The sequence below is a fragment of the Cervus elaphus genome, chromosome 1 (assembly GCF_910594005.1).
Source record: "Cervus elaphus chromosome 1, mCerEla1.1, whole genome shotgun sequence".
In the NCBI taxonomy this organism is placed as follows: domain Eukaryota; kingdom Metazoa; phylum Chordata; class Mammalia; order Artiodactyla; family Cervidae; genus Cervus; species Cervus elaphus.
The window spans coordinates 60,819,092-60,835,851 of NC_057815.1; the positions used below are offsets into that span (position 1 = coordinate 60,819,092).

A 16,760-nucleotide genomic window follows, 5' to 3' on the forward strand; every position below is an offset into this window, starting at 1 on the left:
AATTAGATGATCAAACTATCAAAACTGGTTAATGCATTTGAATCTTATTATTAAGTATTTGACATTTTATTCACTATTCTCTTCACTTTCATATATGTTTGGAAATTTCCATAGTAAGACTTTCAAAAAGAGAGAAAAACATGACTAAATCAAACTATTAAGTTTGTCTTTGCCCCTTCATTCCACATACTTAGAAGCCTCTCCATCCCCTATCATATTTGGCCTTAACATTGAATTTTGCTAGCAACACAGATCCAGTTCCAAAGGATGAACAAAGGGCAAAAGAAGGAAAAGTGTAAAAGCAGGGAGAAGCAGCATTTTCCTCACTCAGGCATAGCAGCCATGTGTTACTATGCTTTGTCCTTCATTTTCCTAATCTTTCAGTTACTTCTAGATTATAATCCCATTACTGTAATGGGATATTATATATAATATTATGGGCTAGCTTCGTTTACTGTCCTAATTTCTTTAAATGCTTTGTATGTTATTTAATGTTTACATAAGCACTATAAGATATGCATTATTAATCTCATCATTTTGCAGATGAGGAAAGCAAGGCACAGAAAAGCCAAGTAATTTGCTATTAGTCACATATCAACCAGAAAAACTAGGATTTAAACCCTGTAGTTTAGCTACCGAGCCCCAACTGCCCATCAGTGAGTTATGCCGTCTCCTGACAAATGGCAGCAGCCCATGAGCAGTTGACTCTCACTATAGGAGAAATGACTGTGGAAACACACATATGCCACAAATATACATGTATACACAGATACTCACACCCATTCACACTCCATTTAAAAGATTAAAATGAGGTATCACATACAAAGTCTGACAATTTGCCTATATATGTATTTATGCTATACAGTTATATACAATTGATTTTGTAAGTCCTTTATAGTTAAGAATAATTTTAAAATTCTGTTAAACTGTTTGCAAATATTTTCTCAGATTTATTTATTTTAAATTTTGTTTAGAGTGGCATTCACTCATAGCATCCTGATATTCTTAAATTGCCAGTTTTGTGGGCATTTTTCTTTATGATTTCTTTCTCTTTGTGTGTATGTATGTGTGTGCTTGTTTAGGGAAGTTTTTACTACCCAAAGATTGAATAGACCAATAGATAGATAAATCAAAAAAATAGATAGACTATCTAATTACATAGAAAATTAAAGTGTTTTTAAAAATTAGATAATTCAATTGGGATTAATTATTGCTTATACTTATATGTATGTATAAATATGCTTATATAAACATATACATGTAATATTCTAAAGTGAATATCCAATTGTTCTATATCTTTTACTAAGTGATACACTTCAGATGCCACATTTGTCAAATATAAAATTTTCATATATACTAGAAAATATTTCTGTTCTATAATATATTTATTGGTCAAATGCTTTATACTGGTTCAGTATATACAATATTAATAAGCATGGAAAATTTTATTACATATTTTATATCTGGTTGGGTATGTTTCCTCTACTCCATCATTTTTCTTTTCCACACCTCATTTTCTACTATAAAATTACTAATCTAGAAGAAATTAAAAATAAGCTTATTAAATTCCATTACAAAAATCTTATGTGAATTTGGTTGGAATTTCAATCAATTTATGGATTAATTTGGATGAAATGAACATCTTTACAAGATTATGTTCTATGTAAGTCAGACACAACTTAGCAACTGACTGAATTGATGCATAAAATTAATCTGCCTATTCATTTCTTCAAATATAATGTTTCCTGGTTTTCTTCACATAGGTCTTTGAATGTTTTTTAACTGTATACTGTTAAGTTTAGTGACTGTGAAGGAATTCTTTTTTTTTTTTACTAAAATTTCTACTTATTTTTCACTTACTCATCTTACTAAGCTTGCTTTAGATCCCTTTGAGCTTTTTAAAGATGTACAATTAGAGATCTGCAAATAATCTTTGTCAGTTTTCTCAATATCTTTCCGTGAATTCTCTCTATTGTCCTTTAGGCAGGACACCTCAAAATGCTTTAAAATATGTTCCAGTATGCCTGTTATTTGTGGGCCTATAAATATGAGTTTGAGTTCACTCTGGGAGTTGGTGATGGACAGGGAGGCCTGGTGTGCTGCAGTTCATGGGGTTGAGAATAGTCAGACACAACTGAGCGACTGAATTGAACTGATAAATAGCTCTGCCATAGTGGATGAGCTCTAAAACCCTTAAAACGGAGAAAGTCTGTGGATTTATCTTCAAGGAGTGGAGAGAACTGGGCTGAACCTTAACCTTCTTTACAACCAGTTTTTTAGTAAGAAAGGAACATAATCGCAGGATATAGAAAGGGTGACAAAGGCTTAGAGGAGCCAGTTTGAAAATTTCTCTGAGTCTGTTTCATCTTCTGTATTTGGGAGATAATAATAATTAATTCATGGAATTAAGATTTAAAATTAAAAGGATAAAGAAACAATAATGACTGGCCCCAGGAAATTGCCTGACATACAATAATTAGTATTATTCTTGCCAAAGGGCTTTGTGCAAAGAGAGAGAAAAGAGTGTGGAGAACAGAATAGGGCATATTGAGAGGACACCACAGAGAGGCAGCTGTTTTTACTGATGCACCTCAGCGTCCTCTTCACAATGAGAACAAATGACAGGTGAATTTAAGGGCCAGGATTACAAACAACAATACCTTCCTTTAACTTCCTTTTCCAGGCTTCAGAGCACTTGTTTAGGATTACTTTGTAAATATAAAGACAAAAATCTGCCTTCACAAATGTTATCAGTTTGCAATATAAAAATCTAACAGGTTTAAAGCAACTGCAGTATGTTTGTTTCCCAAGCTTATATAAAAGGAAGGATGTACTGTGAGCAGTCCTTATATTCTTCTCAGAACTATGTGTAGTCCAGCCAAGGCTCGGTCATCTAGTATATTCAAGATGATTGCTGGCTCTCTGGTTCTACTGAAAGATTCAAGGGCAGAGAAAAATCAGAAATAGATTTCAACTGTCAGAACTACCAAGCAAAAAGAAAACTCTTCTAACATATGGAAGCAGATAAGAGTTGGAAGTCAATGGCCCAGTTTTGTATATTGATTGATAAAATACTTGTTACTCATAGTTTTTAACTGATCAATATGTGTGTGCTTTTTTTTTCTTGGTGCTGACCTATAAAGAGTATTAAATATTCATGGGAGAAGCAAACCAAACATATGTGACTGAATTTGTCTTCCTGGGCCTTTCACAGGACCCACACACACAAGTCCTGCTCTTCTTCCTTTTTCTGATCATCTACCTGCTGACTGTGCTGGGAAACCTGCTTATTGTTGTGCTCATTCACATAGATTCCAGGCTCCACACACCCATGTACTTTTTCCTTAGAAACTTGTCCTTTGCTGATCTCTGTTTCTCTACTACTACAGTTCCCCAGGTGCTAGTCCACTTCCTGGTCAAAAGGAAAACCATTTCCTTTGCTGGATGCTCAACACAGATAGTTGTTCTACTTCTGGTTGGGTGTACTGAGTGTGCTCTGCTGGCAGTGATGTCCTATGACCGGTATGTAGCTGTCTGCAAGCCCCTGCGCTACACCACCATCATGACACATTGGGTATGTGCCCAGCTGGCCATAGGGTCCTGGGCCAGTGGAGCATTCGTGTCTCTGGTGGACACCACATTCACGTTGTGTCTGCCCTACCGAGGCAACAATATCATTAACCATTTTTTTTGTGAACCTCCTGCCCTCCTGAAGCTGGCTTCTGCAGACACCTACAGGACAGAAATGGCCATCTTTGCAATGGGTGTGGCCATCCTCCTAGCTCCTGTATCCCTGATCCTGGTCTCCTACTGGAATATCATCTCCACTGTGATCCAGATGCAATCTGGGGAGGGACGGCTCAAGGCTTTCTCTACCTGTGGCTCCCATCTCACTGTTGTTGTCCTCTTCTATGGCTCAGCAATATTTGCCTACATGAGACCCAACTCCAAGATAATGAATGAAAGAGATAAAGTGATTTCTGTTTTCTACTCAGCAGTCACACCCATGCTGAACCCCATCATTTATAGTCTGAGGAACAAGGATGTCAAAGGGGCTCTCAGGAGGGTGACTGCAAAATAGTTTTTTTGAATGTGGGAATCTCTGATTTTGATGACAGTTTTAGGGATGTGGAGAGAAGTGACTTTATTATAAAATTTCCCCATTTTCATTCCATTCCTACATTTCTTTTTTCTTATCCTATTTTCCCACATGTCTTCTCAAATAAGTTCAGCATATTGCCTAATCAAAGCAAGGGACCTTGGTAGACACAGGAAAGTAATATAGAAAGGAAAAGAAGGGAGGAAAATATAGAAAGAAAGGAAGGAAGGAAATGAAAAGTTGATGAATAAACAGTCACTACTCTGCAAGCCCATACAAGCTAATAAGGAAATCAAAACAAGTAGACAACTGGACATCAAAAAAACAAAGAAGCAAACAAAACTATCACAAATACAAGAATGTATTTCTGGCAAATGGATTCATTTTCTTCATTGAAAATGCATGCACTTGCATGCATTCATCAAATATATTTTGAATATATCATATATTTCAGGTATATTTCTGGAAGATCAGGCTATAGATGTAAAAAAAAGTAAAGTCTTGATGGTGTTATATTTCTAGCATAGCTTAAAATTCTCATTTTAACAATATCTGAAATTTTAAAGGGAGAATATTTAATGAACAGCAAATGGCAGAATTTTTCTAAGAGTATGTATATGTTAAGAAAATAATGAGCTATAAAGATGAAAGTAAGACAGAATCTAGACTGAAAAACACTCTTTTTTGTACTGAAGAATTTGCCCATCATGTAATTCTGAAAATGTTGAATATGGAAAATTTATAAGACAGTAATAGATAATGAGGATGAAGTTAAGAAAATGAGAACTGTGGCACTACTTTATGCCTTGGTAAGACATTTATAATGCAGACCATAGTTTTACATATTATGACTTAAAATGATTCCTAGGTTGTTTTTTGAAAATATTGCTCAGTACACGATGGAGTAGGGAAGTTGATCTTAGGATTCTCCATTTGTAATGAGTCCCAAGTGATTCTTAAGCACACTAAAAATTGTACACTGCATTTTAGGTAATGGAATGGCTTTTGTAGAAGCCAATTGTGTAATTATTTGCTTAACATCTGAGTCATCCATTAGGCTGCAAATTCCACGGCAGTAAAAATTGTGACTGCTTTGTTGATCTCTACATTATCATTTATAGTAAAGTATCCAGCCATTGTTATTGCTCAAGAAACATTGTTTTCGAATGAATGGATAAAGCTAGAGTTTAAAAGAGAGATATGGGCTAGAGAAATCGATCTTCAAGTTTACTGTATATATTTGCAAGTGAAATTTGACATATCTCAAGATATGTGCCAAAGGTTTTAATCAGAAAACCAAGCTTATGCATTGCAATCTTGAAGGAGTTATATTAAAATGCAAATTCTTGGTCCTATTATAGACCACGGGGTGGCAAAGATGGAGGCAATACAGATGTTTTGTAACAATATCCTAAGGCAAATCTGAAGTGCAATTGTGGATGAGATGTGATGTTCAAGAAAGATAGTGGGAAAGAATCCAAGACAGAACCTTGCAGTTACCAACATTTCAAGGTGGAAGTATAGCCAATCAAGTCTGAGGCAGCAAGAATCAGAGAAACAGATGGAGGGTCAGATGTGGTGAGAGGAGTGACCGTCCAGGAAAGATTTCTCAAATGACTCAGAGTTTTATGTATTACTGATAAAAGCCTATTGAATTTGTCAATTTGGTCACTACTGACCTTGGCAAAGATTATTACAGCAGAATAATTGAATGGCATAATTATAGACTTTTGGAAATCATACAGAATCAATTTGTGAGGAGGCAACTTTTAAGTTGAAAACTGAAGGATATAAGAGTCAACCAGATAAAGGTGTGATGGGGGGTGGTGGTAAAAGGCTAGAGTCCTTTTCTTTTTACTAAGAGAGGCTTTTCTCACCCTTAATATAACAAAAATATTCTATGTCATCTTCCAATTCTAGTTCTAGTTTTGATACCCCAAATCTGGATTCACCTTTTGGTGGGTGTCAAGTCAAAAGACACAGCTAAGGCAAAGTCAAGAGAAGGAAGGATTTTTTGTTTTTCTTGCCTTTTCTGTATTCTTTTGCTCCCTTAAGATCATTAATTACTGAGACCTGCTCAAGGGCTAGCAATATGGCCCGACTTAGACCACAAAATGTTTTAGGTGAAAAATGCCTGCTTCCTATGTCAAGGAAGCCATGCCTGGTTCTCTTTATACAGTGATCCCCTACCTAATCTGCTTACAGTTTTCCTTTATGTAAAATAATACTATTTGCTTTAGCATAGTAGTCAGCAAACTTTTTCTGTAAAGGGGTAGAAACTAAATATATTTAGGTTTTGCAGGCCACACTGTCCCATCACAACTACTATTGCCGTGGGACAGCAAGTCATAGACAATACAAAGATGAATGTGGTCCCATAAACTTCCCCAGGTGTGTTTATCAATCCCTGTTCTAACAGATAAATCTAAAATCTCAGTGGTTTAACAAGCAGAAGCTTATTTTTCACTTATACAAATTCTAGTTGAGAGATGGAGTGGAAGATGTATAGACCTAGGTTGACAGAAGTTCTGCTATTTGCAGGTTTCATGGTTATCTTGCATGTCAATATCCAGAAAAATGAAGATTAAAAGGTTTTTCATTGGTAGGTTTTGTGCCTGAGAAGGAGCACACATCATATTCCATTGGTTGAAGTTCAATCACATGGTCCCATATATGCACAGAAAGAAGAGGGACATGAACCTGGGGTGGACAGCCTGACATTAGACTGTGTTTTAACCATTAGATCTTTAAAAAATCTAGAATTTATTTTAGGAGAATATATATATATTCATGTATTATGAATTAATATGGTACTATTTCCCTAAATATTTAGCCATTTTTTCTAGTATGGTTACTCATCTTTTCCCATTAATATCAAATACACCATAAAATATACTAAATTTCAATATGAATATTGCATATTTATCAGCTGCTACACTTTGTTATATTTCAATTACTATAGTTTTAGTTGGTAGGACATCTCTCTTATATATCATCTATTCTACAATTTTCTACCTCTTAGCTTATCCAAATTCACTTTTAAAAATGCCATTAAAGTTTTGATAGTTATAACTTTGAATTTATAGGTTATTTAGCAAAAAACTAATATATTGTGTTTAAATAAAATAGTAATCTTTGTATGTACAAACATAGCATGTTCCTCTATATCATCAGTGAAGATATATACAGGCACTTACATGCATATACATTGCTATTATAGAGACTATTCTATATTCATACCTCAATTTTTATGGAGAAGAAGCTATGACACACACATAGCAGAGTCCATGCTCTCATGGAATTTTCATTTTGGAAAGCGGAAACAGAGAGTGAGCAGGTAAACCAAGGTGTAAGAAAGTTTTACATAATGATAAATACAATGAAAAATATTAAAACACAGTGTGTGATAATGCCTTTTGGTTTGGGTGCATGACACTTTAATCGGTAACCTTTTTGAAAAGTTAAGATTTTTAAGATGTGAATGACAAGAAGTAGTAAGACAAGCAGATTTGACAGAAAAACATCACAGGCTAGGAGAATAGCTACTAACTGGCTCTAAAGCAGAAATAATTTTGAACCGTGTAATGGACAATAAGAAGGTCAAAGGAGTTAGAGTGAATGTAAGAGAGCACAGATTCAAATATGGACTGGGTAGACACAGCAAGATCATGTGTATCCTTCTTGAAAAGTGAAATGCTCTGATATGTTTATGATGGTCAATCTTAAACCATCATAAATAGTTTAAGGAAGGAGAAAGGGAGAAAGCAGATTATAGAGGGACAAAAATGGAAATAAGAAATAGCTATTGTGGAATAATAGGCAACAGATTATGGTGACTGGACTAAGATGCTTTGGGGAGAGACTGCAACAAGTGCCCACATTTGGAATGTATTGTATAGATGAAACCAGCAGGATTTACTGGAGTCAATAAGCAAAAAGAGAAAACAATGTCTATTATTTGTTGTACTATAAATGGTAGCAGCACAGCATATTTAAGCTACTAAAGAATAAGTGTGTATCTGTATGTTCATGTGAGTCCTCCTTTTCAGCATAAATACATATCTGTAGACTCACACATCTATACATGTCAAACATACCTTTTACAAGTGTAAGGATATTTCAATATAACCTTGAGATAATGGAAAACCAGTCTTGTTTGTGTGCTTGTTTATCATGAAATAATAAACATAGCTGTTTACTTGCAACCTTTGCTGATGCCTTGTTTTTCTCTTTTACTCATTTTAGTACTTTTGGAATTTTAGGCAGCATTAAAAAGTCTCCATGTCAAAAACAAAACAAGCAAAAATAAACAAATAAAAAACATCTGTTGGAGTGTCCAGACAGGGGAGATTCCATGATGGCTGATGCTTGGAAAAAGGAGGAGTGAACATGATGCAAATACATTCAAACCACTACTAATGTGGGCATTAAACTAGGCTGCTAACATGATCTTTTAAGAAGGTCGTGTGTGCATGCTCAGTCGCATTCAACTCTTTGTGACCCACTGGACCATAGCCCAGCAGGCTCCTTTGTTTATGGAATTTTCCAAGCAAGAATACTGGAGCAGGTTGCCGTTTCCTCCTCCAGGGGATCTTCCCGACCCAGGGATTGAACCTGTGTCTCCTGCATCTCCTGCATTGGCAGGCGAATTCTTTACCACTGAGCCACCTGGAAAACCCTTTTAAGAAGGTCAGTTGGTCTAAAATTTGTACAAAACTCAAGTCCCTGACCCTGATAACTACATCTCATCAGCTGTATGGTCCTTGCTTAGGCTTCCCAGTTGAAACTTTCTTTTTTGGGACCTTATATTGGTTCAATATGGATTCCTCCAAGTCAGAGGTCACGTCTGAAGTTTGCAAAACCTCCCTCCCCATTTAACACTGTAGTTAATTGGGAAAACAAAGAGTAAATTTTAAATACAATGTGATCAAATAACAAATGCTGGAGAGGGTGTGGAGAAAAGAGAACCCTCCTACACTGTTGGGGGGAATGTAAGTGCAGCCACTATAGAAAACAGTATAGAGATTCCCCCAAAAGAGAAAAATTGAATTACCATATGATTCAGCAAGCCCACTCTTGGGCATCTATCTGGACAAAACTACAAGTCAAAAAGATACATGCACCCCTTTGGTCATACCAGCACTATTCACAATAGCCAAGATGTGGAAATAAACTACGTGCACATTAACAGATGAATGGGTGAAGTTGCGGTATAGGTATATAATGGACTACTACACAGCCATAAAAAAGAATGAATTAATAATGAAGTATAATTACAATATTTAATTATGATATGAATAACTATAATTAAACAATTATATTGAATACAACTAGTATATTTTATTGATTTAATTATATACTTGATTTAATATTAATAATTAATTATAATTATCACATGCTGTGCTTAGTTACTCAGTCATGTCTAACTCTTTGTGACCCCATGGAGTTAATTAACAACTAATGAATTAATTCATTCTTTTTATGTCTGAGTAGTATTCCACCATATATATGTGCCATACCTTCATCTGTTCATCTGTTAATGGGCATTTAGGTTACTTCCATGTCTTGGCTATTGTGAGTAGTGCTGATACGAACATAGGGTGCATGTATCTTTTTGACGCAGTTTTGTCCAGATAGGCGTCCAGGAGTGGAATTGTTGGAGCATATGGTAACTCAATTTTTTTTTTTTTTTTAAGAACCACTATACTGTTTTGTATAGTGGCTACACTAACTACATTCCCCCCAACAGTGTAGGAAGGTTCTCTTTTCTCCACACCCTCTCCAGCATTTGTTATTTGATCATATTGTATTTAAAATTTACTCTTTGTTTTCCCAATTAACTACAGTGTTAAATGGGAAGAGGAGTTTTTGAAAACTTGGGACAGGACCTCTGACTTGCAGGAGTCCATACTGAACCAATATAAGGTCCCAAAAAAGAAAATTTCAACTGGGAAACCTAAGCAAAGACCATACAGCAGGGACAAGGACCTTGAGTTTTGTACAAATTTTAGACCCACTAACCTTCTTTAAAGGGTGGTTATAGGAAGATGGGGGCTTCACTGATGGCTCAGATGGTAAAGAATCTGACTGCAGTGCAGAGGACTGGGTTTGATCGCTGGGTCAGGAAGATCCCCTGGAGTAGAGAATGGCTACCCACTCCATTATTCTTGCCTGGAGGATTCTATGGACAGAGGAGCCTGGTCGAACTACACAGTTCATGGGGTCACAAAGAGTTGAACATGACTGAGTGACTAACACTTTCACTTTTGGAGACTTGAGTTCAATCCCTTGGTCAGGAAGATCCCCTGGAGAAGGCAGGTGGCAACCCACTCCAGTGTTCTTGCCTGAAAGATACCATGGACGGAGGAGCCTGGTGGGCTACAGTCCAAAGGGTCGCAAAGAGTTGGATATGACTGAGCAGCCAAGCCCAAGCACATAACAGGAACATGGATGGAAATAGAGATCATCATACCAAGTGAAGTAGGTCAGAAAGAGAAAGAAGAATACCATAGAATATCCCATATATGTGGTATCTAAACTATAACACAAAGGAACCTACTTACAAAATAGAAACAGACTCACAGACACAGAGAACAGACTTCTGGTTGCCAAGGAAGAGGAAAGGAGGAGGAGGGATAGACTAGGAGTTTGGGGTTAGCAAATCAAACCATTACACATGGAATGAATAAACAACAAGGTCTTACTGTATAGCAGAGGAAGTTATATTCAATATCCTGAGATAAGTCATAATGGAAAAGAATATAAAAATGAGTGTGTATATATATATGTATATAACTGAGTCATTTTGCTATATAGAGAAAATGAATACAACATTGTAAACCAAATATAATTCAATAAAAACAAATAAGTGAATAATTAAATAAATACAGTCTCATACATATCTCATAAATTACTTCACAGAAAGACAATTTAAAATAGCATTTGACAAGTAAAGCTACATTCTTCATTTTTCTATTAAAAGATATACTCTCCACTATGGTGGAGTCATACTTTGTCATAAGTATTTCACTTTTAGCAGAAAACTTCTGACTTTGAGGAGGAATGAATTTTGGTGTCAAGCTATAAGCTCTCCCAAGATGGTGAAGTGTGTTCACAGCATATATTTTCGTAGGACCCTCCTCAAGGCCCCCATGACCTCTTTATTCCTCAGGCTGTAGATGAGGGGGTTCAGGGCTGGGGTGACAATCGTGTAGAAGACAGAGATGATGTTGTCCTGCTTGGGGCTGTGGAGGGAACTGGGCAGAACATACATGAATGTGGCAGCTCCATAGAACATCCCGACCACAGTCAAGTGGGAAGAGCAGGTGACCAGGGCTTTCTGCCTCCCTTCATTTGAGGGCATGTGGAGCACAGTAAGTAGGATTAGTGTGTAGGAGGCAAGAATAGCAACAACAGGTGGAATCAGGAAGGTCACACCAGTCACATACAACATGAGTTCATATCTAGAGGCATCTTCACAGGCCAACTTCAATAGAGGTGGAATTTCACAGAGTAGGTGGTTGATATTCCGGGACATGCAGAAAGGGAAGTGCATGGTATACAGGATATGACATCATGCATTCAAGGAAGCCAGGACCCAGGGTGTGGACACCATGAGCCAGCAGACCCTTGGCCTCATGAGGACCATGTAGTTAAGAGGATGACAAATGGCCACATACCTGTCATAGGCCATGAAGGCCAGTAGGAGGTCCTCTGCACCACCCACTGTCAGTGCCAGAAACATCTGAAAGGCACAGCCCCCAAAGGAGATGGTGTTTTCACTGAGCAGAAAATCTATGATGGCCTTGGGAGTGACAACAGACGTGAAGAGGAGGTCCATGAGAGAGAGCTGCCCGAGCAGGAGGTACATGGGCACATGGAGCCAGACATCCACTGTGATGACCAGGAGCAGCAGGCCATTGCTGGTGAGGGCCAGCATGTACAGGACTATCATTGTAGCACAGAGCAGCTCAGGAGACCCACTGTCATTCAGAATCCCCATCAATATGAAGCCACTTCCCAGGGTGGAGTTCCAGTGCTCCATTCTGTGTTGTTTCTTTAGTTGCCTAGAACCAAGTAGATTCTTGGTGAATTTTTGTTATGATGGCTCCATAGTTTTGTAACATCAGAGGCCCTGTAGGATGGCCAATCCAATGGTAACTGATTTTTCCTCTTGATCTCTCAATTTCTGACTCTTTATATCTTGATAAGAAGAACCCATCTAGTTGGAGAATAAGCATCACAGTAATAGCTAAACAGTAAGAGGTCACTACATGAGAATATTATTCAGGATCTAAAACCGAAATATGTATCTCCCCAGAAAGATCAAATCACCTCCCTTCTAACAATAAAGCAATATTCTGACATCCATGCTTCTGATTTTTCTGGTACTTAGGTTTTAAGTATAATGTTTAATCAAATGATTTACATACCCAGTCAGTGTTCTGCATAGGCCTATTTTGAAAACGGAATACTAAAACAGGTACAGAAATGTGATTTCAATAAAGCACCTCAATATACTTCCCCAAATAACTTATGTTCACTTTGCTTACAGCGTTCAAAACTGTAGTCACAGCCTCATTAGAAGAGACAGAGTATGTCCGACTTAGTTCACTGGACCAGGCTCTCACTCTATGAGCCTAAGAGGGAAGGGATGATAGACTGTCTGAAACTAGAGACTGGTGAGTTTGAGGTACTGTCACTATTAAAGCTAAACCTTTAGGATTAATGAAAAAAAAAAAAAGGAGTCATTTTTAAACAGGTTATGATAAAATGTCAGCCTGAGATTACTTAGAAATATGACAAAAAAATAAGGACCTACTCAGGAAATTCAGATTGTTTGTTTTGGGCAGAAGTGGTAAAAGATGTCAGAAGCAAAAGAGTTTGTGTTGTATGTTGTAATCAGGCTCAATAATCCTAGCTTCTTGCACCGTATCCAGATCCCCTTCTCCCTCCTGCAGGGCCAGGGTATCCACACAAGACTGAGGAGCCACAAAGAGGAGGAAGATGAGTTCCTGTTCTGGAAGCTGCTCTTGGGGTGTGGTACCCAATCTCAGGGAGAAAACCAAAGAGGGATCTGAGGTTGACAGAAATCAGCCTCATGCATCTTAGGAACCGGACAGATAAATCCAACTCTGAACATAGGAATCTGTAAGTGAAACATATTTCTCTAAGTCATTTCCCTCTACAGTGTCACAGATTTGACATTTACTGGTTTCTATTAGTCCCTATGGGGTTTACAGGATTTTAATGGTAAAAAGGTGTTAGAGCATGTGATAGACCTATCAGGTGCTTTTTAAAGTTCCTTTGGAGGCATTTATTATAATCTAAGTGTAAATACGTTCATCAGAAGCCAGAAAAGGTACACGGGGTCTGAAGACAGGTCCTGATGTTTTCACCAGGAAGTAGATACCCTGGCCTGGGATGTAGCATAGAATCTTCCATCAGTCCTCACTGATTCCTCTTCATTTTTAGAAAGCCAAGAATAGAGGGAGTTGGGATGAGGTATAGAGCCCAAGCACCAGAGATCCTAGAAGACAGAGTAGCTGAGGTTCTTAGGTCTGCACTGGGTGTCATCTTTTAAGAGGCTGCACACATCCCTGAAAGTGAGACAATATTCTTACCTCAGGTGGTTGAGAAACCCAGCTGCCTAACCACACTGACTACCCAGGGGATTGTTTGAGGGTCAAGGAAGATCTAGTAGAAAAGGAGAAGGAAGGGGACTTCCCTGGTGGTCCAGTGGTTAAGATTCTGCACTTCTACTGCAAGGAGCAAGGGTTCAAGGCCTGGTCTGGGAACCAAGATCCCACATGCAGTACAGTGCAGTCAAAAGAGTTGAATAAATAACATAAAGCAAAATAAATTTTCTATGAAGAGAAGGAAGATAAGACCTTTCCAGCAGTATTCAATTTGTGAAATTTTCGCTAAGTTGGATTAGAAGTCTGAGGAGTCTGACCAAGAGAAGGACTCCTGTTCCTTCAGCTCCTCTGCAGATGTGCTCTGGAAATGTGGCACTTACAGATAGAGAGCTAATTGAGTCCTTGGGCCTTGGAAGTTTCTATAGAACAAGAATATGGCTTACCTCTTCTCAAACCTGTAGAGAATTAGGAGAAACTGCTTCTGTCACACAGCTCCTCAAGTGTCTCATCTAGCCATGATGCATTTGTCAGACAAAGTTCATGGGTACTGATGCTACTCTTGCTGAGGTCTTGGGGGGAAAAAATGAAAGCAGTGGGAATCTGGAGAAAGTAGATATTAGAAAGGCTGCTCAAAGGAGACCCAGCAGTGACTGATCTCACTGTCCCTGGGGCCAGTACCAAGCCAGGGCCTGTCCTGGGGGAAGCTGCCCAGTTTCCTCATCCCATAACCCCACCCCCTCTATTCTACCCCTGTGTTTAGAGGGGCGTAGCCTAACCTCTCAGCCGAAATGGTCTCCCCTAGAAATGCTGGTGATAGAAACAGGATGGTAATGAATCCCTTTGGGCCTGTTTCCTGGTGCTGTCTCCCTGCACTCTTCTCTCACTAAATGAGCTTGGAGGCCCTGGGTTTCTATGTCGCCTAAGGGAGGCACTGATGGCCTGTTTCCAAATTACTGACAGAACTGAGCAGGAAGCAAAGGTCCCTTTCTTGGCCAGCCAGCCTTCTACCCCAGATTTAAGGTGGGTTTTAGGGCATCTGTGGAATGTTGCTTCTCACCTCCATAACCCTGGCCTCTCTTATCATCCTCTTAGACTAGACCATTTAATTCAATATGGCTTTGTTCTGTGAAGTCTGTAATTACCAGGTCTTCCCTTCATTGACCTTTGTGTGAAAGTCACTCAGTCGTATCCGACTCTTTGTGACCCAGGCCTGGGGGAATTACAATCCAAGCCAGAATTCTCCAGGCCAGAATATTGGAGAAGGTAGCTGTCCCCTTCTCCAGGGGATCTTCGCAACCCAGGATTCAAACCCAGGTCTCCTGCATTGCAGGTGCACTCTTTACCGTCTGAGCCACCTCTGGCAATCTGTTGTATCCTCTACATAAGTATGTGTCTTTGATATTATTATTGTCTGTTATTGTATGTTATTATGCAAATCTGTGAATATTGCGCAGGAACAATAAAAAGAAATAGAGACAGTACTGAAGTTGGAGAATGTTAGTGTTAATGAAAATCTTTTAAATGCTCTCAGAGAAAAATGACAGATTTCCCACTGACAAAGACAGATACAGACAGAAGATAGTGGAGTTTTCACTGACAGTAATCAGACAAGAAAGAAACATCTTCAAAAGCAATGAGGGAACATAACTGACCACTTGAAGTTCTCTCTATGCATAGATAAATAACCACTAGAGAGTGAAAACAAATTGCAAACAGAAGCACAAGACTTTGCCACCAAAGATGCCCCAATAAAATAATTTCAGCAAGGAAAAATGTGATGTCTAGGGATGTTTATAATACAGGAAGCAATAGTGAACACGGAAATTGACTCAATAAATATGTTGCTAATTTTAACTGACCAATAATGAACATATTTGTATTTCAAAACAGTACAATTGAAATTCTTGACAAAAATCAAAAGATGGCAGGGGAATTTTCCTATTGGTATTTAAAGAAGATTGTCGAAGTAGAATATTAAAAGCTTCATATATATTTATCTCCAATTATTATTTCCCACATTTTTTCATTTTTATTAAGGTACAATTTTCATACAGGAAAGTTCACCATTTTTAGTACATATTTTGCAGGTTTTGACAAATATATATAGCATATAACCATCATCAAAATCAAAATAGAGAAGTTGTATTGACTCCCCAAATTCTCTGTTACCCTTTGGTGTTCATATCCCACCCTCACCCAAATTCTTGCCAACTCTGATCTGTTTACTGTTGCTCCTATTTTTGTGTTTTTCTGCATGTTATATGAATGGTTTCAGATATTTTGAATCTAGCTCCTTTCATTTAACATCATATGTTTGAGCTTCACCCAAATTCTGCTATTAATAGTCTGTTACCATTTTTTGCTGAGCAGTGTTCAGTTGTGTGGGTGTATCATAATTTGTTTCTCCATTCACTAGTTAAAGGACATTTGTGTTGTTTCCAGTTTCTGTTGTTTTGTGGAAAAAGTCACTCTAAATATTCACATATAGGTTTTTGAGTAAACATAAGTTGCTATTCACTTGGGTAAGTACCTAGTAGTGAGCTTGTTCGGTTATGGTAAGTGCATTAAGTTGATAAGGAACTGTTTTCCACTGTGAGTAATCCATTTTCATTCCCAATTTTATTCTCATTTTTCATTCTGTTAAGCGATAAAATATAGAATCTTTAAATTCTGATTAAAAGTGAATAAAAGTGCTTACTTTGGGAGCACATATACTGAAATTGGAACGATACAGAAAAGATTAGTGTGGCCCCTGTGCAGGGATGACAAAAGATTCATGAAGTGTTCAAAATTTTTGCTCATTGCCATACTATTCACAACTGCCAGGACATGGAAGCAACCTACATGTCCATTGACAGATGAATGGATAAAGAAGGTGTAGTACATATATACTAATACAATGAAATATTAGCCATACACAGGAATTTGAGTCAATTCTAGTGAGACGGATGAACCTAGAGCCTGTTATACAGAGTGAAGTAAGTCAGAAAGAGGAAAACAAATGTTGTATTTGAACATGTATA

At 37.7% G+C, this 16,760-nt stretch overlaps 2 protein-coding genes, 1 non-coding gene and 1 pseudogene across 3 annotated transcripts in view; 3 read left to right on the forward strand and 1 right to left on the reverse strand.

The window, feature by feature from the left end:
- LOC122694965 (interferon-induced very large GTPase 1-like) overlaps window positions 1-16,760 on the forward strand; it is a 1,416,129-nt gene that overhangs the window by 1,051,341 nt on the left and 348,028 nt on the right. The gene's annotated exons all lie outside the window — the stretch shown is intronic.
- Window positions 3,113-4,081, forward strand: LOC122695294 (olfactory receptor 2D3-like). The gene has a single exon (XM_043905020.1). The coding sequence runs from the start codon at window positions 3,158-3,160 to the stop codon at window positions 4,079-4,081; it is 924 nt and encodes a 307-aa protein (XP_043760955.1). The 5' UTR covers window positions 3,113-3,157.
- Window positions 11,211-12,143, reverse strand: LOC122695181 (annotated as a pseudogene).
- LOC122703589 lies at window positions 16,428-16,533 on the forward strand. Its single transcript, XR_006343533.1, has one exon. It is a non-coding gene; the product is annotated as a U6 spliceosomal RNA (small nuclear RNA).